Genomic DNA, 23,172 nt, shown 5'->3' with positions numbered 1-23,172 from the left:
CTATCTTCAACCCAAGCGATGGAGTCCCTGATTAACTGTAGGTTCCATCTAATAGAGCGGCCCTCTACCCCGCACGTCTGATCCTCATGGACGACGTAGGGAAGGGCTGTGCGCAACCGGTCTGCTAAAACCTTTGCAAGTAGCTTGTAATCTACACACAGCATGGTCAATGGCCGCCAGTTGCCAAGGTCTGTTACTTCCCCCTTCTTATATAAAAGTGACAGCACACCAACAGCCATTGATCCCCCCGGGACCCCCGTCTCAAGGATGGCCTTCAAGACTTCGAGGACCACTGGTCCAAGTATACCCCAAAACTTGAGATAAAACTCAGCCGGCAGCCCATCTATCCCAGGCACCTTCCCTTTTCCCATCCTCCTAAGAGCGCTCTCAACCTCTTCTAGTGAGATCTGGGCCTCCATCACTTCTCTAATGTCCTCCGGCAACCGCCTGGACAAGTGTTCTAAAAACACATTTCCCTGCTCTACATCTATTTCCCTTTCCTTAAATAAACCTTGGAAATGATCAGTTGTCACCCTGACCATATCCTCTGGTTCTCTAACTATACTACCATTTTCTTCCCTAACGCCATGCATTACCTTCCTACTCTGTCTGGCCCTAACCGACTTAAAGAACATAGCAGAACAAGTCTCATTGTGTTCTAGAAAGCCACTATGCGCACGCTCCAGGAAAGCTCGAGCCTTCCGCTCCTGCAACTCCCTGAGCTGCGCCTTTAGGGTTGCGGATCTCTCCCAGTCAAACGACCCGCCGAGGTTGCCTGCCTCGTACTCGAGTTCAATTAACCTTTGGATACGATCCACCTCCCTCCTCTCCTCCCTTTTATTCCTCTTGCAATATCCTATTATAAAAGCCCTAATCCTCACCTTAACTAAATCCCACCACTCTAACACCCCCTCGCACATGGACCGGAGACCCTCAAGCCTCCAAAAGAAACCATAAAACCCATCAACAAAAGCCTGCTCCTCCAGCACATCCCGATCTAGCTTCCAGTACCCCCTACCAAAGAGGCAGACTGGCGACCCCACCTGCAGGAGCACCCCGTCGTGATCCGAAAAGAAAACAGGCAACAGCCGCCCAGACAACTTACCCAAAGACCTGGGTACAAAAATATAGTCGAGCCTCCGCTCAACCCCCCCTGGAGTTGCGCCATGTAGGACCGTCCATTTTCGGAGTAGTGTGCAGACCACCATCTACCAGACCATGGCAAGCCATTAGCCTGGCAATGGCGCCTGCACTGCTATCCCCCCCTCTTCCTAAATCTGTATTAAAATCCCCCCCTATCACTAATTTCCTATTTGTGACACACAGGGGCGTCAGACAGTCCACCATCTCCCTCCTGTCTGCCACCACCTGTGGTCCATACACCACCACTAATCTAAAATTACAATCCCTTATCGTGACATCCACCCCTATAACCCTCCCCTGCATTACCACAAAATAATCCTCCACTTTAACCTCCCTGTGCCCACACAAAATCCCTACCCCCGATGAGTGCACCCCCCCAACACCCCAAACCGACTCCCCCTTGTCCCACTCCCTCTTAAACCTATTAACATCCCCTCCATCCCTCAGGTGAACCTCCTGTAAAAAACAAAAATCAAACCCCACACCCTCCAAATAACTAAAAACCGCCCTCCTCTTAACACAATCCCTTAAACCCCTTACATTTAAACTAACAAAAGTAAAATCAGACCCCATGAAAGAATAAAATAAAAACATGTAATACACTCAAATTCTAAACCCAGACAGAAAAAAACAAAAACAGGAGACTCACCCGATGCTCCCCTGCTCCATATCTACCGGTGATGACACCATCTGTACTCCCAACATCCCCCCCTCTTCCTCCATCTCACCAACCCAGGATGCAGGAATAGTGTTTGGCTCCGGGGTGCCCTGCACCCTGGGTCTACCCCCACAATCCTCCCCCTCCCCAGTGCTGCAGCTGGATTGGAAAAAATTTGGCGAGGCTGAGTCCCCAAACAAAAAACTCCCCACCTCCTCCTGTACCCAGTCCTGAGTCCTGTTAGGTGTGTCCCCACCCAACAGATATTGAGAGCCTGTGGAAACCAGCAGCAACCCAGAGGTTTCTCCCACCCCCATCACTCTCTTGGCCATCCCCTCCCTCTCACTGTCGGCCAATCGCTCCCTCCTCTTCATTCTCTTCTTTGGTGATGACGGCAGTGGAGAGATACCAACCCCCCCCCCCGCCAGCTCCTCCACCATACCCCTCATCTCTTCCACCAGGGCACATTCCCCCCATTCCACTTGCTCTTCCACCGTCTCCTTCTCCACCACTCCTCCATCACTTTCTTCTCTCTCATGCTCCTCCACTCGGTTGCCGTCTTCCGCCGCTTTTCCTGGTTCTCCTACTCCCGTGCCTTCCGTTTCCTTCTCTCTCTCTTCCTTCCGCCGCTTCTTGCTCCTCCTCCTTCCTTGTGGCCTTCCCCTCTGGACCTGTACTCTGATCATGAGGCGTGCTTCCTTCCCCTCCTCTTCTTCCCCCATCCCCCGCCCCTGCTCCCCCCCCAGCCGCAGACGCATATGACCGCTGACGGGCCGGGCACCCCCGCCACAGGTGTGCTGACGAGCCACACCCATGGCACGTCTTAGGCTTGTCACAATCCCTCGCCTCATGATCCTCAGATGCACAAAATCTGCATTTTCTTGTACTGCATGAGGCGAATATGTGACCATAGGCCATACAGCGTCTGCAAAATGGGGGCTGACGTGCATAAAACAACGTCCCCCTGTCAGCCCCTAGGGAGAACATAGCAGGAGGATGGAGGTAGCCACCATGTCCCTTTGGGTCCTCTCTGAGGAGGGCCTGGAAACCTCTCCTCCCATTCCAAAACCCAAGGGAGTCTTAGAGGTGCCTTGCTGAGGAGACGTTATCCATATATCTCCCCAGAAAAGCCCTCACCTCTTCGTCCTTAACGTAAGGGTTGTAAATGTTGACAGTTACAACCCTAAAATTATTCTTCGCCAGGCTTGTTATTTCGTAGTAGCACATCGGCCTCTCACCTCCCATTGCTCTTGCCCTTCTCAGGATATCATCGTGTTTTGCCTCTGTATATAGTGCCACGTCGTATGCTCCCTCCAACGAGTTGCCTTGGAAACAAAACACGTCCTTCACCGTCAGCTTTAGAATCCCCATCAATATTATCCTTCCAAAAGATTCCCGTCCTAAAGGCTCCATCTCCTTTTCCTTCCAAGCAAACCTAATCGTGTTAGCCAGCCCAATCCCAGGGACCGACCGTGTTGATGTATTTAGCACCATCTCCGCAAGGAGAATGGCGCTCGTTCTCTTCTCTTCCAAAACAAGTGAAAAGAAAAAACCAAAGTGACTGAGCCTATCTTGTGCAAACAAACACAGAGACAGGAACAATCACCCACGAAAACCTCAAAGAATATGGCTGCCTAAATATGATTCCCAATCAGAGACAGCGATAAACACCTGCCTCTGATTGAGAACCACTTCAGGCAACCATAGACCTTTCTAGACAACCCCACTATACCACAATCCCAATACCTACAAAAAACCCAAGACAAAACACACCACATAATAAACCCATGTCACACCCTGGCCTGACCAAAATAATAAAGAAAACACAGAATACTAAGACCAGGGCGTGACATATTTAGAAAATAGTGTTGGTCACAAAGGCCTAGACGATAATCAAAACAACTAACAACACACTGAATTCATACATTTTCTGTCATTTTAATTGTAGTCAAGTCATGTATTTCCAATACCACAACTCGTTTTACCAATCTGGGAGGTAAAGTCGTTAAAGTTCTCATTAATTTAGCTTTGTATTTCGGATGGAATCAAGGCATTAGAATGTACCAGAGACATGTACCAAAATAGAGCTCGTTCTGCCACCGCCCTGGCTGGCTACGCCATGTACCTGAGGAAACCACTGCGGTCCGGGCCACTGCGGTTCTGTACTGTTGCTGTTTTCTCTGCTGTTACCGCCGGACCCGGAGAAGTGAACAGATGAGTTCCGACACGGCTCTGTTTTTCTCTCCATCCCTAGGAGGCAGACAGCTGGGAAATCATTGAGGGGCTGAAAATCGGTCAGAGCAACGTCCAGAGGCCAGATAAACACGAGGGCTTCATGCTGAAGAAGCGAAAATGGCCACTGAAAGGCTGGCACAAGGTAGGGCTTGATGGCCGACCGAGAGAGACAACACTTGTACTTGTTTTCATCGATTTCCTTGTTGTTTAAACCCTTCAGAAAAGCCATCAACCACACCCTCTTTCAGAAAGAGTACATTCATTTCCAGAGACAAGTGCTGTTATTCCTCCTACTCAATGTTTGTTCTTGTTTTTCCTACAGCGTTTTTTTGTCCTGGACAATGGGATGCTGAAGTACTCCAAGTCACCAATTGATGTGAGTAACCCTGACTCGTAGCCAATGGAGCAGACACAGAGCAGGGATGGAGGGCAGCCTCAGTTGGCATCCCTATGGCACAATGGTAACTTAGCAGAAACACCTCCAGGGTCACTATGTTTCTGCTGCCCGTGTCATTCTGTAGGAAATCTTCAAATGACTGGCAAAACTGCTGCATCCACACTTATCTGATGTTTCCAAAGGGTCCTTCCTTCCACAGTGTCTCCTGGAAGCAGCCATGTTCTTGTCAGCCTTGATCTCTTTGAACCAAACTGACAAACTAGCCTCACTGCATGATATTGCGTAATAGTGCAGAATGATGATTCATGGTGGTTACTTACTAAGACTTCAAGTAGACCTATAAGACTTCAAGTAGACCTATAAGACTTCAAGTAGACCTATAAGACTTCAAGTAGACCTATAAGACTTCAAGTAGACTTATAAGACTTCAAGTAGACTTATAAGACTTCAAGTAGACCTATAAGACTTCAAGTAGACCTGTAAGAGTTAAGTAGATCTATAAGACTTCAAGTAGTCCTGTAAGAGTTAAGTAGATCTATAAGACTTCAAGTAGACCTATAAGACTTCAAGTAGACCTGTAAGAGTTAAGTAGATCTATAAGACTTCAAGTAGTCCTGTAAGAGTTAAGTAGGGTAAGGGTAATGTAGGCCTATAAGAGCAAAGTATTCCTAACAGAGTCAATTAGTCCTTTCGATCATGATCCGATATCTTTCTTTCTTCACCTTGAGATTCCATTTATACAGCAACAATGAGACGTCATACATGACTTATGTTAACTCTCTTTCCTCTAAGATTCAGAAAGGCAAGCTGCATGGCTGCATTGATGTGGGTCTCTCTGTCATGTCCATCAAGAAGAGAGCCCGTCGCATTGACTTGGACACAGAGGAGCATCTCTACCACCTCAAGGTTAGCATTGAGTTGGACACAGAGAAACATATCTACCACCTCAAGGTTAGCATTGAGTTGGACACAGAGGAGCATCTCTACCACCTCAAGGTTAGCATTGAGTTGGACACAGAGAAACATATCTACCACCTCAAGGTTAGCATTGAGTTGGACACAGAGAAACATATCTACCACCTCAAGGTTAGCATTGAGTTGGACACAGAGAAACATATCTACCACCTCAAGGTTAGCATTGAGTTGGACACAGAGAAACATATCTACCACCTCAAGGTTAGCATTGAGTTGGACACAGAGAAACATATCTACCACCTCAAGGTTAGCTTGAAAGATTCACGGGATGGATGGTAGTCTAGCCCTTGTCTGAGGGCTTGGACGATTACAATTTCTATGAACTATAGCCTACTGTGGCATCTCTCTCCTCTTCTTTCCTCTCCCCTTTCCTCTCCTTTATACAGATCAAGTCTCCAGACATCTTTGACTCCTGGGTGGTCAAGCTGCGCTACCACCGTCTCTACCGGCAGAATGAGATCGTCCGCTCCCCCCGAGACGCCACCATGAGGACGTTTCCTCCCCCTGCCAGCACCGAGTCCCCCATCCCTCACCCCCACCCAGCCCCCTCCCCCGCTGCAGGACAACATGAAGTAAAGGTGGGCTCCTCTTCCTTGGCGGTTAGCTCCTCTTTCCTGTCAGTTAGCTCCTCTTTCCTGTCAGTTAGCTCCTCCTCCCTGGCGGTTAGCTCCTCTTCCCTGGCGGTTAGCTCCTCTTCCCTGGCGGTTAGCTCCTCTTCCCTGGCGGTTAGCTCCTCTTCCCTGTCGGTTAGCTCCTCTTCCCTGTCGGTTAGCTCCTCTTCCCTGGCAGTTAGCTCCTCTTCCCTGGCAGTTAGCTCCTCTTCCCTGTCGGTTAGCTCCTCTTCCCTGGCGGTTAACTCCTCTTCCCTGACGGTTAGCTCCTCTTCCCTGGTAGTTAGCTCCTCTTCCCTGTCGGTTAGCTCCTCTTCCCTGGCGGTTAGCTCCTCTTCCCTGTCGGTTAGCTCCTCTTCCCTGGCGGTTAGCTCCTCTTCCCTGGCGGTTAGCTCCTCTTCCCTGGTAGTTAGCTCCTCTTCCCTGGCGGTTAGCTCCTCTTCCCTGTCGGTTAGCTCCTCTTCCCTGTCGGTTAGCTCCTCTTCCCTGTCGGTTAGCTCCACTTCCCTGGTGGTTAGCTCCTCTTCCCTGGCAGTTAGCTCCACTTCCCTGGCGGTTAGCTCCTCTTTCCTGTCGGTTAGCTCCTCTTCCCTGTCTGGTTAGCTCCCCTTCACTGGTGGGTTAGCTCCACTTCACTGGTGGGTTAGCTCCTCTTCACTGGTGGGTTAGCTCCTCTTCACTGGTGGGTTAGCTCCTCTTCCCTGGTGGTTAGCTCCTCTTCCCTGGTGGTTAGCTCCTCTTCCCTGGCGGTTAGCTCCTCTTCCCGGTCGATTTGGCTCCTCTTCCCTGGCAGTTAGCTTCACTTTCCTGTCAGTTAGCTCCTCTTCCCTGGCGGTTAGCTCCTCTTCCCTGGCGGTTAGCTTCACTTTCCTTTCAGTTAGCTCCTCTTCCCTGTCGGTTAGCGCTACTTCCCTGTGGGAAGCTTACCAGAGCTCAGCTTACCACAACAGAGAACAACTGTGCCGAGCTAACTGACAGGGAAGAGGAGCTAACTGACAGGAAAGTGAAGCTAACTGACAGAAAAGCTAACTTTCCTGGCAGTTAGCGCCACTTCTCTGGCGGTTGGCACCTATTCACTGTCAGTTAGCTCCTCTTCCTTGCCAGTTAGCTCGGCACAGTTGTTCTCTGTTGTGGTAAGCTGAGCTCTTTTCTGTCTGACCCACATAAAAAGCTATTAATGTTTCAGTATACAGACACGCAACATTTCATTTGTGACTGGTTCTATTACTACTAACAACCCTGTTCAGTTACTGAGCTAATTATAAGACTAATGAGTCTGAATCAGATATGGTCTTAATGCCATAATGCTGTGGGTAATTACAGTGGGTAATGTGGTGAGTAATTACAGCGGGTAATGCTGTGGGTAATTACAGTGGGTAATGTGGTGAGTAATTACAGCGGGTAATGCTGTGGGTAATGTGGTGAGTAATTACAGCGGGTAATGTGGTGAGTAATTACAGTGGGTAATGTGGTGAGTAATTACAGTGGGTAATGTGGTGAGTAATTACAGCGGGTAATGCTGTGGGTAATTACAGTGGGTAATGTGGTGAGTAATTACAGCGGGTAATGCTGTGGGTAATGTGGTGAGTAATTACAGCGGGTAATGCTGTGGGTAATGTGGTGAGTAATTACAGCGGGTAATGCTGTGGATAATGTGGTGAGTAATTACGGCGGGTAATGCTGTGGGTAATTACAGTGGGTAATGTGAGTAATTACAGTGTGTAAATATAGTGGGTAATTAAAGTGGAAAATGATGTGAGTAATTACAGTGGGAATGTTGTGGGTGATTACAGTGGGTAATTATGTGAGTAATTACAGTGGGTAATGCTGTGTGTAATTACAGTGTGTAATGCTGTGTGTAATTATACTGGGTAATGCTGTGGGTAATTAAAGTGGGTAATTATATGAGTAATTACAGTGTGTAATTGCAGTGGGAATGATGTGGGCAATGATGTGAATAATGCTCTGGGTAATTACAGAGGGTAATGATGTGGGTCATTATAGTGGGTAATTACAGTGGGTAATGCAGTATCACTTATATTTGTCTGTGAATGTGTTAAGGCAAACACACTGTGTCCCCAGGGAGAGAACAGTCTGGCAGACTGAAGCCATTAGGACATCAAACAGGCCTGTATTCAGAGCAGCTGGGTCTGGGCCTTTTCTGGGTCTGGGCCTGGTCTGGATATGGGCCTGGTCTGGGTCTTGGCCTGGTCTGGGTCTGGGCCTGGTCTGGGTCTGGGCCTGCATGGGTCAGGGCCTGGTCTGGGTCTGGACCTGGACCTGCATGGATCTGGGTCTTGGCCTGGTCTGGGCCTGCATGGGTCTGGGCCTGGTCTGGGCCTGGGCCTGCATGGCCTCCTACTGATCAGCACTCTCACAGGGCCTGAGACCGAGTCAGTAAACATCTGCTGCTTTGAAGTGATGGTGAAACAGAAGGGATATCTTTGGTGGTTTGACATTTAGAGTTGTAGGCCACATACTACCACATACCCTTTTCTTCAGCTATTATACAGATTTCTCTTAGAAGGTATGGAATTATCTTAGACTTGAAAGCCTGAAACATAATATTTCTTTCACATCTGGTGTGTGTTATTCAGGTGTTGTAGACTGAGCTGTGTTAACTAACCAACCCCTTTGTCTCTCTTCATGTCCTCCAGCAGACCAAGCCCACCAGCCTTCCACCATGGCAGTCCCCCCCGGCCCCCAGGAGCAGAACCAGTCCCCCAACATGGCAGTCCCCCCCTGCCCCCAGTAGCAGCACCAGCCTCCCACCATGGCAGTCCCCCCCAGCCCCCAGTAGCAGCACCAGTCTTCCACCATGGCAGTCCCCCCCAGCCCCCAGTAGCAGCACCAGTCTTCCACCATGGCAGTCCCCCCAGGCCCCCAGTACCAGGAGCAGCTTGCCTGCCTCCTACAGTAACGGGCAGAGCAAGGTGGCCGCATGGCTCCAGGAGTCAGAGGAGATGGACAAGTGTACAGAGGGTAAGTTCTTCCTCTCTTCCTTCCTCTCTTCCTCTCTTCCTCCCACTCTTCCTCCCTCTCTTCCTCTTGTCCTTCCTTTCTTCCTCCCTCTCTTCCTCCCTCTCTTACTCTCTTGCTCCCTCTCTTATTCTCTTCCTCTCTTCCTCCCTCCCTCTCTTCCTCCCTCTCTTCCTCTCTTCCTTCCTCTCTTCCTCCCTCTCTTCTTCTCTTCCTCCTCTCTTCCTTCCTTCCTCCCTCTCTTCCTCCCTCTCTTACTCTCTTCCTCTTTTCCTCCCTCTTTCTTCCTCTCTTCCTTCCTTCCTCCCTCTCTTCCATCCTCTCTTCCTCCCTCTCTTACTCTCTTCCTCTTTTCCCCCCTCTTTCTTCCTCTCTTCCTTTCTTCCTTCCTCCCTCTCTTTCTTCCCCTCTTCCTTCCCTCCTTCCTCTTTTCCTCTCTTCCTTCCTCCCTCTCTTTCTTCCTCTCTTCCTCTCTTCCTTCATCTCTTCCTCCCTCTCTTCTTCTCTTCCTCCTCTCTTCCTTCCTTCCTCCCTCTCTTCCCTCCTCTCTTCCTCCCTCTCTTACTCTCTTCCTCTTTTCCTCCCTCTTTCTTCCTCTCTTCCTTCCTTCCTCCCTCTCTTCCTCCCTCTCTTACTCTCTTCCTCTTCCTCCCTCTTTCTTCCTCTCTTCCTTTCTTCCTTCCTCCCTCTCTTTCTTCCCCTCTTCCTTCCCTCCTTCCTCTTTTCCTCTCTTCCTTCCTCCCTCTCTTTCTTCCTCTCTTCCTCTCTTCCTTCCTCTCTTCCTCCCTCTCTTCTTCTCTTCCTCCTCTCTTCCTTCCTTCCTCCCTCTCTTCCCTCCTCTCTTCCTCCCTCTCTTACTCTCTTCCTCTTTTCCTCCCTCTTTCTTCCTCTCTTCCTTCCTTCCTCCCTCTCTTTCTTCCTCTCTTCCTTCCCTCCTTCCTCTTTTCCTCTCTTCCTTCCTCCCTCCCTCTCTTCCTCTCCTTCCTTCCTTCCTTCCTTCCTTCCTTCCTTCCGTCCTTCCTTCCTTCCTTCCTTCCTTCCTTCCTTCCTTCCTTCCTTCCTTCCTTCCTTCCTTCCTTCCTTCCTCCCTCTCTTTCTTCCTCTCTTCCTTCCTTCCTTCCTTCCTTCCTTCCTCCCTCTCTTCCTTCCTTTCTTCCTCTCCTCCTTGCTCCAACCATCAATGCTTTAGAACATCCATCTGGATGATGACAAGGATCAGCAATATATTTCCCTTTCCCTGCCAGTAAGTGGAAGATGTACTGTGTTCACATGATGGAACTGTGTTCGTATGATGGAACTGTGTTCACATGATGGAACTGTGTTCGTATGATGGAACTGTGTTCACATGATGGAACTGTGTTCGTATGATGGAACTGTGTTCGTATGATGGAACTGTGTTCACATGATGGAACTGTGTTCGTATGATGGAACTGTGTTCACATGATGGAACTGTGTTCACACGATGGAACTGTGTTCACACGATGGAACTGTGTTCACACGATGGAACTGTGTTCACATGATGGAACTGTGTTCACATGATGGAACTGTGTTCACATGATGGAACTGTGTTCACACGATGGAACTGTGTTCGTATGATGGAACTGTGTTCACACGATGGAACTGTGTTCACACGATGGAACTGTGTTCACACGATGGAACTGTGTTCACATGATGGAACTGTGTTCACATGATGGAACTGTGTTCACATGATGGAACTGTGTTCACATGATGGAACTGTGTTCACATGATGGAACTGTGTTCACATGATGGAACTGTGTTCACATGATGGAACTGTGTTCACATGATGGAACTGTGTTCACATGATGGAACTGTGTTCACATGATGGAACTGTGTTCACATGATGGAACTGTGTTCACATGATGGAACTGTGTTCGTATGATGGAACTGTGTTCGTATGATGGAACTGTGTTCGTATGATGGAACTGTGTTCACATGATGGAACTGTGTTCGTATGATGGAACTGTGTTCGTATGATGGAACTGTGTTCACACGATGGAACTGTGTTCACATGATGGAACTGTGTTCGTATGATGGAACTGTGTTCACACGATGGAACTGTCTTCACACGATGGAACTGTGTTCACATGATGGAACTGTGTTCGTATGATGGAACTGTGTTCACACGATGGAACTGTCTTCACACGATGGAACTGTGTTCACACGATGGAACTGTGTTCGTATGATGGAACTGTGTTCGTATGATGGAACTGTGTTCACACGATGGAACTGTGTTCACATGATGAAACTGTGTTCGTATGATGGAACTGTGTTCACACGATGGAACTGTGTTCGTATGATGGAACTGTGTTCACACGATGGAACTGTCTTCACACGATGGAACTGTGTTCACATGATGGAACTGTGTTCGTATGATGGAACTGTGTTCACACGATGGAACTGTGTTCGTATGATGGAACTGTGTTCGTATGATGGAACTGTGTTCGTATGATGGAACTGTGTTCGTATGATGGAACTGTGTTCGTATGATGGAACTGTGTTCACACGATGGAACTGTGCTCACACGATGGAACTGTGTTCGTATGATGGAACTGTGTTCGTATGATGGAACTGTGTTCACACGATGGAACTGTGTTCGTATGATGGAACTGTCTTCACACGATGGAACTGTGTTCGTATGATGGAACTGTGTTCACACGATGGAACTGTGTTCGTATGATGGAACTGTGTTCGTATGATGGAACTGTGTTCGTATGATGGAACTGTGTTCGTATGATGGAACTGTGTTCGTATGATGAAACTGTGTTTGTATGATGGAACTGTGCTCACACGATGGAACTGTGTTCACATGATGGAACTGTGTTCACATGATGGAACTGTGTTCACATGATGGAACTGTGTTCGTATGATGAAACTGTGTTCGTATGATGGAACTGTGTTCACACGATGGAACTGTGTTCACACGATGGAACTGTGTTCACACGATGGAACTGTGTTCACACGATGGAACTGTGTTCACATGATGGAACTGTGTTCACATGATGGAACTGTGTTCACATGATGGAACTGTGTTCACATGATGGAACTGTGTTCATACGATGGAACTGTGTTCACATGATGGAACTGTGTTCATATGATGGAACTGTGTTCGTATGATGGAACTGTGTTCACATGATGGAACTGTGTTCGTATGATTCATATTTGTATTTATTATGGATCCCAGTTAGTTCCTGCCAAGGCAGCAGCTATTCTTCCTGGGATCCAGCAAAATTAAGGCAGTTTATACAATTTTAAAAACATTACAATACACTCACAACAGATTTCACACCACATTAAGTGAGTGCCCTCAGGCCCTGACTCCACTTCCACATATCTACAACACAGAATCCACGTGTGCGTGTGTGTATCAGACGTTGACCGATTAGGATTTTTCAACTCCAATAGCAATTATTGGACGACCAAAAAAAGCCGATACTGATTAATCGGACAATTTTTATATATATATAATTAATCAGACCATTTTTAAATATCAATACTGAATGAACAATGAACACTTTTATTTTAACTTAATATAATACATAAAATCTATTTAGTCTCAAATAAATAATTAAACATGTTCAATTTGGTTTAAATAATTAAAAAAACACAGTGTTGGAGAAGAAAGTAAAAGTGGAATATGTGCCATGTAAAAAAGCTAACGTTTAAGTTCCTTGCTCAGAACATGAGAACATATGAAAGCTGGTGGTTCAGTATTCCCAGTTCTTCAATATTCCCAGTTAAGATGTTTTAGGTTGTAGTTATTATAGGAATTATGACGTGTCGACTATTTCTCTCTATACAGTCAGTGCCTTGCGAAAGTATTCGGCCCCCTTGAACTTTGCGACCTTTTGCCACATTTCAGGCTTCAAACATAAAGATATAAAACTGTATTTTTTTGTGAAGAATCAACAACAAGTGGGACACAATCATGAAGTGGAACGACATTTATTGGATATTTCAAACTTTTTTAACAAATCAAAAACTGAAAAATTGGGCGTGCAAAATTATTCAGCCCCCTTAAGTTAATACTTTGTAGCGCCACCTTTTGCTGCGATTACAGCTGTAAGTCGCTTGGGGTATGTCTCTATCAGTTTTGCACATCGAGAGACTGACATTTTTTCCCATTCCTCCTTGTAAAACAGCTCGAGCTCAGTGAGGTTGGATGGAGAGCATTTGTGAACAGCAGTTTTCAGTTCTTTCCACAGATTCTCGATTGGATTCAGGTCTGGACTTTGACTTGGCCATTCTAACACCTGGATATGTTTATTTTTGAACCATTCCATTGTAGATTTTGCTTTATGTTTTGGATCATTGTCTTGTTGGAAGACAAATCTTCTTCCCAGTCTCAGGTCTTTTGCAGACTCCATCAGGTTTTCTTCCAGAATGGTCCTGTATTTGGCTCCATCCATCTTCCCATCAATTTTAACCATCTTCACTGTCCCTGCTGAAGAAAAGCAGGCCCAAACCATGATGCTGCCACCACCATGTATGACAGTGGGGATGGTGTGTTCAGCTGTGTTGCTTTTACGCCAAACATAACGTTTTGCATTGTTGCCAAAAAGTTCAATTTTGGTTTCATCTGACCAGAGCACCTTCTTCCACATGTTTGGTGTGTCTCCCAGGTGGCTTGTGGCAAACTTTAAATGACACTTTTTATGGATATCTTTAAGAAATGGCTTTCTTCTTGCCACTCTTCCATAAAGGCCAGATTTTTGCAATATACGACTGATTGTTGTCCTATGGACAGAGTCTCCCACCTCAGCTGTAGATCTCTGCAGTTCATCCAGAGTGATCATGGGCCTCTTGGCTGCATCTCTGATCAGTCTTCTCCTTGTATGAGTTGAAAGTTTAGAGGGACGGCCAGGTCTTGGTAGATTTGCAGTGGTCTGATACTCCTTCCATTTCAATATTATCGCTTGCACAGTGCTCCTTGGGATGTTTAAAGCTTGGGAAATCTTTTTGTATCCAAATCCGGCTTTAAACTTCTTCACAACAGTATCTCGGACCTGCCTGGTGTGTTCCTTGTTCTTCATGATGCTCTCTGCGCTTTTGACGGACCTCTGAGACTATCACAGTGCAGGTACATTTATACGGAGACTTGATTACACACAGGTGGATTGTATTTATCATCATTAGTGATTTAGGTCAACATTGGATCATTCAGAGATCCTCACTGAACTTCTGGAGAGTTTGCTGCACTGAAAGTAAAGGGGCTGAATAATTTTGCACGCCCAATTTTTCAGTTTTTGATTTGTTAAAAAAGTTTGAAATATCCAATAAATGTCGTTCCACTTCATGATTGTGTCCCACTTGTTGTTGATTCTTCACAAAAAAATACAGTTTTTTATCTTTATGTTTGAAGCCTGAAATGTGGCAAAAGGTCGCAAAGTTCAAGGGGGGCGAATACTTTCGCAAGGCACTGTACCCTTTGTATTTCATATACCTTACACTATTGGATGTTCTAATAGGCACTTTAGTATTGTCAGCCTAATGTCAGGAGTTGATAGGCTTGAAGTCATAAACAGCGCTGTGAGCATTGCAAAGAGCGGCTGGCAAACGCAGTAAAGCTCGAATGAATGCTTACGAGCCTGCTGCTGCCTACTACCGCTCAGTCAGACTGCTCTATCAAATATCAAATCATAGACTTAATTATAATATAATAAACACAGAAATACGAGGATTTGGTCATTAATATGGTCAAATCCGGAAACTATCATTTAGAAAACAAAACGTTTATTCTTTCAGTGAAATACGGAACCGTTCCGTATTTTATCGAACTGATGGCATCCATAAGTCTAAATATTGCTGTTACATTGTACAACCTTCAATGTTATGTCATAATTATGTAAAATTCTGGAAAATTGGTTCGCAACGAGCCAGGTGGCCCAAACTGTTGCATATACCCTGACTCTGCATGCAATGAACGCAAGAGAATTGACACAATTTCCCTAGTTAATATTGCCTGCTAACATGAATTTATTTGAACTAAATATGCAGGTTTAACAAAATATACTTCTGTGTATTGATTTTAAGAAAGGCATTGATGTTTATGGTTAGGTACATTCGTGCAACGATTGTGTTTTTTTCGCGAATGTGCTTTTGTTAAATCATCCCCCGTTTGGCGAAGATGAAGTAGGCTGTGATTAGATGATACATTATCAGGCAGTGCATTGATTATTTGCAATGCAGGACAAGCTAGTTAAACTAGTAATATCATCAACCATGTGTAGTTAACTAGTGATTATGTGAAGATTGATTGTTTTTTCTAAGATAAGTTTAATGCTAGCTAGAAACTTACCTTGGCTCCTTGCTGCACTCGCGTAACAGACAGCCTGCCACGCAGTTTCCTCATGGAATGGAATGTAATCGGCCATAATTGGCGTCCACAAATGCAGATTACCGATTGTTATGAAAACTTGAAATCGGCCCTAATTAATCGGCCGACCTCTAGTGTGTATGCATGTGTCTGTGCCTATGTTTGTGTTGCTTCGTAGTCCCCGCTGTTCCATAAGGTGTATTTTTATCTGTTTTTTAAATCAAATTTTACTACTTACATGAGTTCCATGTAGTCATGGCTCTATGTAGTACTGTGCGCCTCCCATAGTTGTGAAGAGACCTCTGGTGGCATGTCTTGTGGAGTATGATGGTATATGTTCTCCATGGCCTGGTATTATGGTATATGTTCCCCATGCCCTGGTATTATGGTATGTTCCCCATGCCCTGGTATTAGGGTATGTTCCCCATGCCCTGGTATTATGGTATATGTTCCCCATGCCCTGGTATTATGGTATGTTCCCCATGCCCTGGTATTATGGTATGTTCCCCATGCCCTGGTATTATGGTATGTTCCCCATGCCCTGGTATTAGGGTATGTTCCCCATGCCCTGGTATTATGGTATATGTTCCCCATGCCCTGGTATTATGGTATATGTTCCCCATGCCCTGGTATTATGGTATGTTCCCCATGCCCTGGTATTAGGGTATGTTCCCCATGCCCTGGTATTATGGTATATGTTCCCCATGCCCTGGTATTATGGTATGTTCCCCATGCCCTGGTATTATGGTATGTTCCCCATGCCCTGGTATTATGGTATATGTTCCCCATGCCCTGGTATTATGGTATGTTCCCCATGCCCTGGTATTATGGTATGTTCCCCATGTCCTGGTATTATGGTATGTTCCCCATGCCCTGGTATTACGGACTTACAATATCTCCTGATAGTAGCGCCTGTCTATGATATTATTCCACTTTGTTACTTAAACTAATAAGGACATTTGTTTTTCCGTAATTGTTCTCTCATTTGTTAAGCACAGCAGGGTGTCACTTCATTGGGTCTGAGGTGGCCTTCCAGTGTGACCTTGTGTCCTTGTGTTGCTTCTTTCCAGAGCTCGCCCGCTGCCAGTCCAGCCTGATTGAGCTGAGCAAGTTACTGCAGAGCCTGGAGGGCCTACAGAGGACCCAGTCAGCGCCCAATTTCACTGACATGCAGGTAACACACACACACACACACTTGACACCACGTGTATCCTGTTGGATGGTGTACCCCACGTGTATCCTGTTGGACGGTGTACACCATCTACAGTACCAGTCAAATGTTTGGATACACCTTCTCATTCAAGGGTTTTTCTTTATTTTTACTATGTTCTACATTGCAGAATAATAGTGAAGACATAAAAACTATGAAATAACAATATGGAATCATGTAGTAACTAAAAAAGTGTTAAACAAATCTAAATATATTTTATATTTGAGATTATTTAAAGTAGCCACATTTTGCCTTGATGACAGCTTTCCACACTCTTGGCATTCTCTCAACCAGCTTCACCTGGAATGATTTTCCAACACTCTTGAAGGAGTTCCCACATATGCTGAGCACTTGTTGGCTGCTTTTCCTTCACTCTGCAGTACAAAACCATCTCAATTGGGTTGAGGTTGGGTGATTATGGAGGCCAGGTCATCTGATGCAACAATCCATCACTCTCCTTCTTTGTCAAATAGCCCTTACACAGCCTGGAGGTGTGTTGGGTCATTGTCCTGTTGAAAAACAAATAATAATCCCACTAAACTCAAACCAGATGGGATGGCGTATCGCTGCAGAATGATGCGGTAGCCATGCTGGTTAAGTATGCCTTGAATTCTAAATAATCACTGACAGTGTCACCAGCACAGCACCATCACACCTCCTCTGCGTTTCACGGTGGGAACCACACATGCAGAGATCATCCGTTCACCTACTCTGCGTCTCACAAAGACACAGTGGTCGGAACCAAAACTTGAGTCGAGGAGTCGAGGGAGGAGGTGCTGGTTTCCAATGTTCATTCTCTGGGTTTCATAGTGAATCAAGAGAAGAGACGTTTTAATCCATCTCAGCGCATTTCGTTTCTGAGTCTCGAGTTTGACTTGTCGAGAATCGTGCATTCTTGTCCCCGCAGAGGGAGGCCGGTTTCAAGTTGTGCTTGGCCCAATTTTGGCTGGGTCACAGTGCGTTTTCGTCAGTACCTGCGCCTATTGGGGATGAGGGCTTCTATGATGACCGTGGTTCCACTCGGGCTGTTGCTGTTGCTGTGGAGCAGTGCACACTTTCCCTCACTCCAGGTACCCATGGGTGGTCTCCTAGATATAGAAAATGTTAGGCAGGGCTGACAGGGACCTGTTGTCCCAGGTGCACGGACAGGTCTGGAACCTGCGGCCGGAGATTTGGAATCTGTGGGCTTGGCCCCTGAAAGGTCCAATCTGATGGCAAGATGTTTACCTCTAAACGTCATTGCTACTATCCAGTCTGTATGAAGTTCGCCCTTGACGACTCTAAGTTGACATTGCGTCCTAATGTGACCTTTGACCCTAAGGTCATGACTATGTCCTACAGGTCTTTAGCTTTTGAGCTTTTCAGGTTGCATGCCCTGTGTCCAGTACGAGCATTACCATGTACATTGAGCGGACCAGGGGTGTCAGTTTGTGTGACTAACTTTTTGTCTGTTTTGATAATCCGGCTCGTGGTAGAGCGCTTTCTAAGCAGCGTCTCTCCAACTGGATTGTGGAGGATATCTCTCCGGAAAATGACAGGAATTACATAACGGTGTACACGCCCACTCTACCAGGGGTCTGGCGGCCTCTTGGACATTGTTTAAAGGGTTGCCTGTAGGAGATATTTGTGTTGCGGCTAGTTGAGCACACTTTTTGTGAGGTTTTATCGCTTGGATGACACTCCTCCCAGTGTATGGGTAGATTGCGCAATACCCAGGTACCGGAGGTTTTCCTGTCGGGTTAGAACTCTGGGTGGTCTGTTGTGGGGCCATTTAATTTGGTGTCCACTGGGGGTTCGGCTTGGGGCTTGATTTCATATCCCCGTAGCTGTGTTGTACCGAGTTGACCGACTGAAAGGGAACGTAGAGTTATGACTGTACCTACTGTTCCCTGAAGAAGAAACGAGGTACAACACCTGTTCGGCCCAGTTCTGAGCTCGGTGAAGAGCAGTACTTAATTGAAGGAATGAATCCGTGCCTCGAGTTTATCCCCTGTGGAAGGCGGGGCTTGAGGTGAGGCATGGCGTTGCTTGGCCTTGTCAGGCGTGATTCTAATGTTCTTCAGTAGAGGTATCTAGCGAGCAAACTCCTAATAGCTGTGTGGTACCTCGTTTTCTCTCCTTCAGGGAACAGTAGTTATAGTCATAACTGTACGTTATGCAATTATGTCAGGGCAAAGAACATTTTCGGTTATCTGCTCTCGATTCAATGTCATTTTGTACTTATTATAATACAAAGCCTGAACCACATTTTTGGGGCTGTACAATGCCTTATTCTCATGTTGACTAAATTAGCCCATTTACTTTTAACACTCTGTAAAGCTTCAGGAGAAGGCTAATCATGCTTTGGATTCATATTACACTATTTTTTTAAACTCTCCCAATTACCTATGGCAACAGTTTAAAAGCCTTTTCCTTCATGATACTTCGTTTTTATCACTGTGTGTGTTCTGGTAGATTACGTAGCCCAGAACCAACTAGTTTCTCACCAGGAAGCCCAAAACCAACCGTTTCGTCACCAGGAAGCCCAGAAACAACCGTTTTCCTCACCAGGTAGCCCAGAACCAACTGTTTTCTCACTAGCGGCCCTCTGGTACACATACATAGTGTTGTTAATGAATGAGTGAGTTATCAGTCCAGGAGAAACAAGGGAAATAATTTGTTCCTTGTTTGTTTTTTTTAAGCAAAATGAAGTGATGTATTTATAGCCACGGCTTAAAAAGAACATTGCTTGGAATGAAGCTTCAGCTTCATCTGTGCTTTGCTGTCCCATATGACTTGTCAGACTTGGTGTGATTCATATAGTGATATAAACAGAGTGAGTATCTGTCTTGACTATGTCAGAAGAGACCGCAGAAGGTCTTATGGAAATCCACCTGTAGATCACATTACTACATTCCCAAGTCTCCAAGTGGTACTGACACTCCTCTCCTCCCTCCCTCCTCTCCTTCCTCCCTTCCTCTCCTTTCAGGTCCCCTCTCTCCCTGTGAGTGCCAGTATGTCGCCCACGCGCCTCCACTCCTCCAACCCCAACCTGTGCGCTGAGCAGGTGGACTTCCAGACCCCTGTCTCTCGCCAGATTCCTGACAACATGGAGTGTGGCGGTGACTACATCAAACTACAGGAGGACTTCTGCCTCATCGCCCAGAAAGGTACAGTGGCTTGCGAAAATATTCACCCCCCTTGGCATTTTTCCTATTTTGTTGCCTTACAACCTGGAATTAAAATAGATTTTTTGGTGGGGGTTATATCATTTGTTTTACACCACATGCCTACCACTTTGAAGATGCAAAGTATTTTTTATTGTGAAACTAACAAGAAATAAGACAAAAAAAATGAAAACTTGAGCGTGCATAACTATTCACCCCCCCAAAGTCAATACTATGTAGAGCCACCTTTTGCAGCAATTACAGCTGCAAGTCTCTTGGGGTATGTCTCTATTAGCTTGGCACATCTAACCACCCATTTTTCAAGGCAATACTGCTCCAGCTCCTTCAAGTTGGATGGGTTCCACTGGTGTACAGCAATCTTTAAGTCATACCATAGATTCTCAATTGGATTGAGGTCTGGGCTTTGACTAGGCCATTCCAAGACACTTAAATGTTTCCCCTTAAACCACCCAAGTGTTGCTTTAGCAGTATGCAGTATGCTTAGGCTCATTGTCCTGCTGGAAGGTGAACCTCCGTCCCAGTCTCAAATCTCTGGAAGATTGAAACAGGTTTCGCTCAAGAATTTCCCTGTATTTAGCACCATCCATCATTTCTTCAATTCTCAATTTCCCAGTTCTTGCCGATGAAAAACACCCCCACAGCATGATGCTGATGCCACCATGCTTCACTGTGGGATGGTGTTCTCGGGGTTATGAGAGGTGTTGGGTTTGCGCCAGACATAGCATTTTCCTTTATGGCCATAAAGCTCAATTTTAGTCTCATCTGACCAGAGTAACATCTTCCATATTTTTGGGGAGTCTCCCACATGCTTTTTGGCGAACACCAAATGTGTTTGCTAATTTTTTTCTTTAAGCAATAGCTTTTTTCTGGCCACTCTTCCATAAAGCCCAGCTCTGTGGAGTGTACGGCTTAAAATGGTCCTATGGACAGATACTCCAATGTCCATTGTGGAGCTTTGCAGCTCCTTCAAGGTTATCTTTGGTCTCTTTGTTTCCTCTCTTATTAATGCCCACCTTGCCTGATCCATGAGTTTTGGTGGGCGTTCTTCTCTTGTTGTGGTGCCATATTCCTTCCATTTTTTTAAATAATGGATTTAATGGTTCTCCGTGGGATATTCAAAGTTTCAGGTATTTTTTTAGAACCCAACCCTGATCTGTACTTGGTGGAGCCCCTTGCTTAGTGGTGTTGCAGTCTCCGGGGCCTTTCAGAACAGTATATATACTGAGGTCATGTGACAGATCATGTGACACTTAGATTACACACAGGTTGACTTTATTTAACTAATTATGTGACTTCTGAAGGTAATTGGTTTCACCAGATCTTATTTAGGTGCTTCAAAGCAAAGGGGGTGAATTCATATGCACCTTTCTGTTTAAAAAAAAATTAAAAAAAATTTAAAACAAGTTATTGTTTTCACTTCACCAATTTGGATTATTTTGTGTATATCCATCATATGAAATCCAAATAAAAATCCATTTAACCTTTCTGATCTCCCCATCCCGGATCCGGGTTCGTGAATACAGACTCAAGCTCATTACCATAACGCAACGTTAACTATTCATGAAAATCGCAAATGAAATGAAATAAATATGATAGCTCTCAAGCTTAGCCTTTTGTTAACAACACTGTCATCTCAGATTTTCAAAATATGCTTCTCAACCATTGCAAAACAAGCATTTGTGTAACAGTATTGATGGCTAACGTAGCATTTAGCATTAGCATTCAGCTGGCAACATTTACACAAAAAAACAGAAAAGCATTCAAAAAAATCATTTACCTTTGAAGAACTTCAGATGTTTTCAATGAGGAGACTCTCAGATAGCAAATGTTCAGTTTTTCCTGAAAGATTATTTGTTTAGGACAAATCGCTCCGTTTTCTGCGTCACGTTTAGCTATGAAAAAACCCCTGTATCCAGGATTGTGTAAATCTATCAGCAAGCTCATTAGCATAACACAACGTTAACTATTTATGAAAATCGCAAATGAAATGAAATAAATATGCCATCTCTCAAGCTTAGCCTTTTGTAAACAACACTGTCATCTCAGATTTTCAAAATATGCTTCTCAACCATAGGAAAACAATCATTTGTGTAAAAGTAGCTAGCTAGAGTTAGCATTTCGCGTTAGCATTTAGCGTTAGCATTAGCGTTAGCATCCAGCACGCAACATTAACAAAAACATAAAAGCCTTCAAATAAAATCATTTACCTTTGAAGAACTTCTGATGTTTTCAATGAGGATACTCTCAGTTAGATAGCAGATGCTCAGTTTTTCCAAAAAGATTCCTTGTGTATTAGAAATAGCTCCGTTTTATACATCACATTTGGCTACCAAAAAAAATCCATAAATTCAGTCCTCAAAACGCAAACTTTTTTCCAAATTAACTCCATAATATCGACTGAAAACATGGCAAACGTTGTTTAGAATCAATCATCAAGGTGTTTTTCACATATCTCTTCATTGATACATCGTTCTTGGACACATGCTTTCTCCCCTGAATCAAATGGTAAAGTAGAAGCAGCTGGCAATTGCGCACCGAATTCGACGCAGGACACCAGGCGGACACTTGGAAAATGTAGTCTCTTATGGTCAATCTTCCAATGATATGCCTACAAATACGTCACAATGCTGCTAAGACCTTGGGCGAACGACAGAAAGTGTAGGCTCATTCGTTGCGCAATCACAGCCATATAAGGAGAGAATGGAAAACAGAGCTTCAGAAATTCTGCTAATTCCTGGGTGATGCATCATCTTGGTTTCGCCTGTAGAATGAGTTCTGGGGCACTTACAGACAAAATCTTTGCAGATTCTGAAACTTCAGAGTGTTTTCTTTCCAACACTTTCCAAAAAATATGCATAGTCGAGCATCTTTTCGTGACAAAATATCGCGCTTAAAACGGGAACGTTTTTTATCCAAAAATGAAATAGCGCCCCTAGAGCTCTAACTGGTTAAATTACAGGTTGTAATGCAACAAAATAGGAAAAACGCCAACGGGGATGAATACTTTTGTAAGGCAGTGTAGACATACACACATATACTGTATACACAATCACACACATACACACATATACTGTATACACAATCACACACATACACACATATACTGTATACACAATCACACACATACACACATATACTGTATACACAATCACACACACATACACACATATACTGTATACACAATCACACACACACACACACACATATACTGTATACACAATCACACACACACACACACACACACACACACACACACATATACTGTATACACAATCACACACACACACACATACTGTATACACAATCACACATATACTGTATACACGATCACACACATACACACATATACTGTATACACAATCACACATATACTGTATACACAATCACACACATACACACACATACTGTATACACAATCACACACATATACTGTATACACAATCACACACATATACTGTATACA

At 45.1% G+C, this 23,172-nt stretch overlaps 1 protein-coding gene and 1 long non-coding RNA gene across 6 annotated transcripts in view; one reads left to right on the top strand and one right to left on the bottom strand.

The window, feature by feature from the left end:
- LOC149972892 (uncharacterized) overlaps nucleotides 1-22,049 on the bottom strand; it is a 67,770-nt gene extending 45,721 nt beyond the window's left edge. Inside the window, exons 1-2 of the long non-coding RNA XR_016490688.1 lie at nucleotides 21,917-22,049; nucleotides 21,487-21,548 (exon numbers count right to left, since the gene is read on the bottom strand). This is a non-coding gene — a long non-coding RNA (uncharacterized LOC149972892). The remainder of the gene's footprint in view (nucleotides 1-21,486; nucleotides 21,549-21,916) is intronic.
- Nucleotides 1-23,172, top strand: part of LOC110502171 (oxysterol-binding protein-related protein 6) — a 91,707-nt gene that overhangs the window by 44,520 nt on the left and 24,015 nt on the right. For 4 of the 5 annotated variants that reach the window (XM_090216308.1, XM_036959394.2, XM_036959395.2 and 1 more), the window contains exons 3-9: nucleotides 4,056-4,178; nucleotides 4,359-4,412; nucleotides 5,226-5,339; nucleotides 5,795-5,986; nucleotides 8,677-9,001; nucleotides 16,403-16,506; nucleotides 19,511-19,691. In XM_090216308.1, coding sequence (XP_090072434.1) covers nucleotides 4,056-4,178; nucleotides 4,359-4,412; nucleotides 5,226-5,339; nucleotides 5,795-5,986; nucleotides 8,677-9,001; nucleotides 16,403-16,506; nucleotides 19,511-19,691 — 1,093 coding nt within the window. Of the gene's footprint in view, nucleotides 1-4,055; nucleotides 4,179-4,358; nucleotides 4,413-5,225; nucleotides 5,430-5,794; nucleotides 5,987-8,676; nucleotides 9,002-16,402; nucleotides 16,507-19,510; nucleotides 19,692-23,172 lie in introns of all 5 variants that reach the window. The other variant, XM_090216309.1, reaches the window with a different exon arrangement.

This window comes from Oncorhynchus mykiss, chromosome 22 (assembly GCF_057628025.1).
Source record: "Oncorhynchus mykiss isolate SJ-2025 chromosome 22, ASM5762802v1, whole genome shotgun sequence".
NCBI lineage: Eukaryota > Metazoa > Chordata > Actinopteri > Salmoniformes > Salmonidae > Oncorhynchus > Oncorhynchus mykiss.
This window is presented reverse-complemented; position numbering and strand designations above follow the sequence as displayed.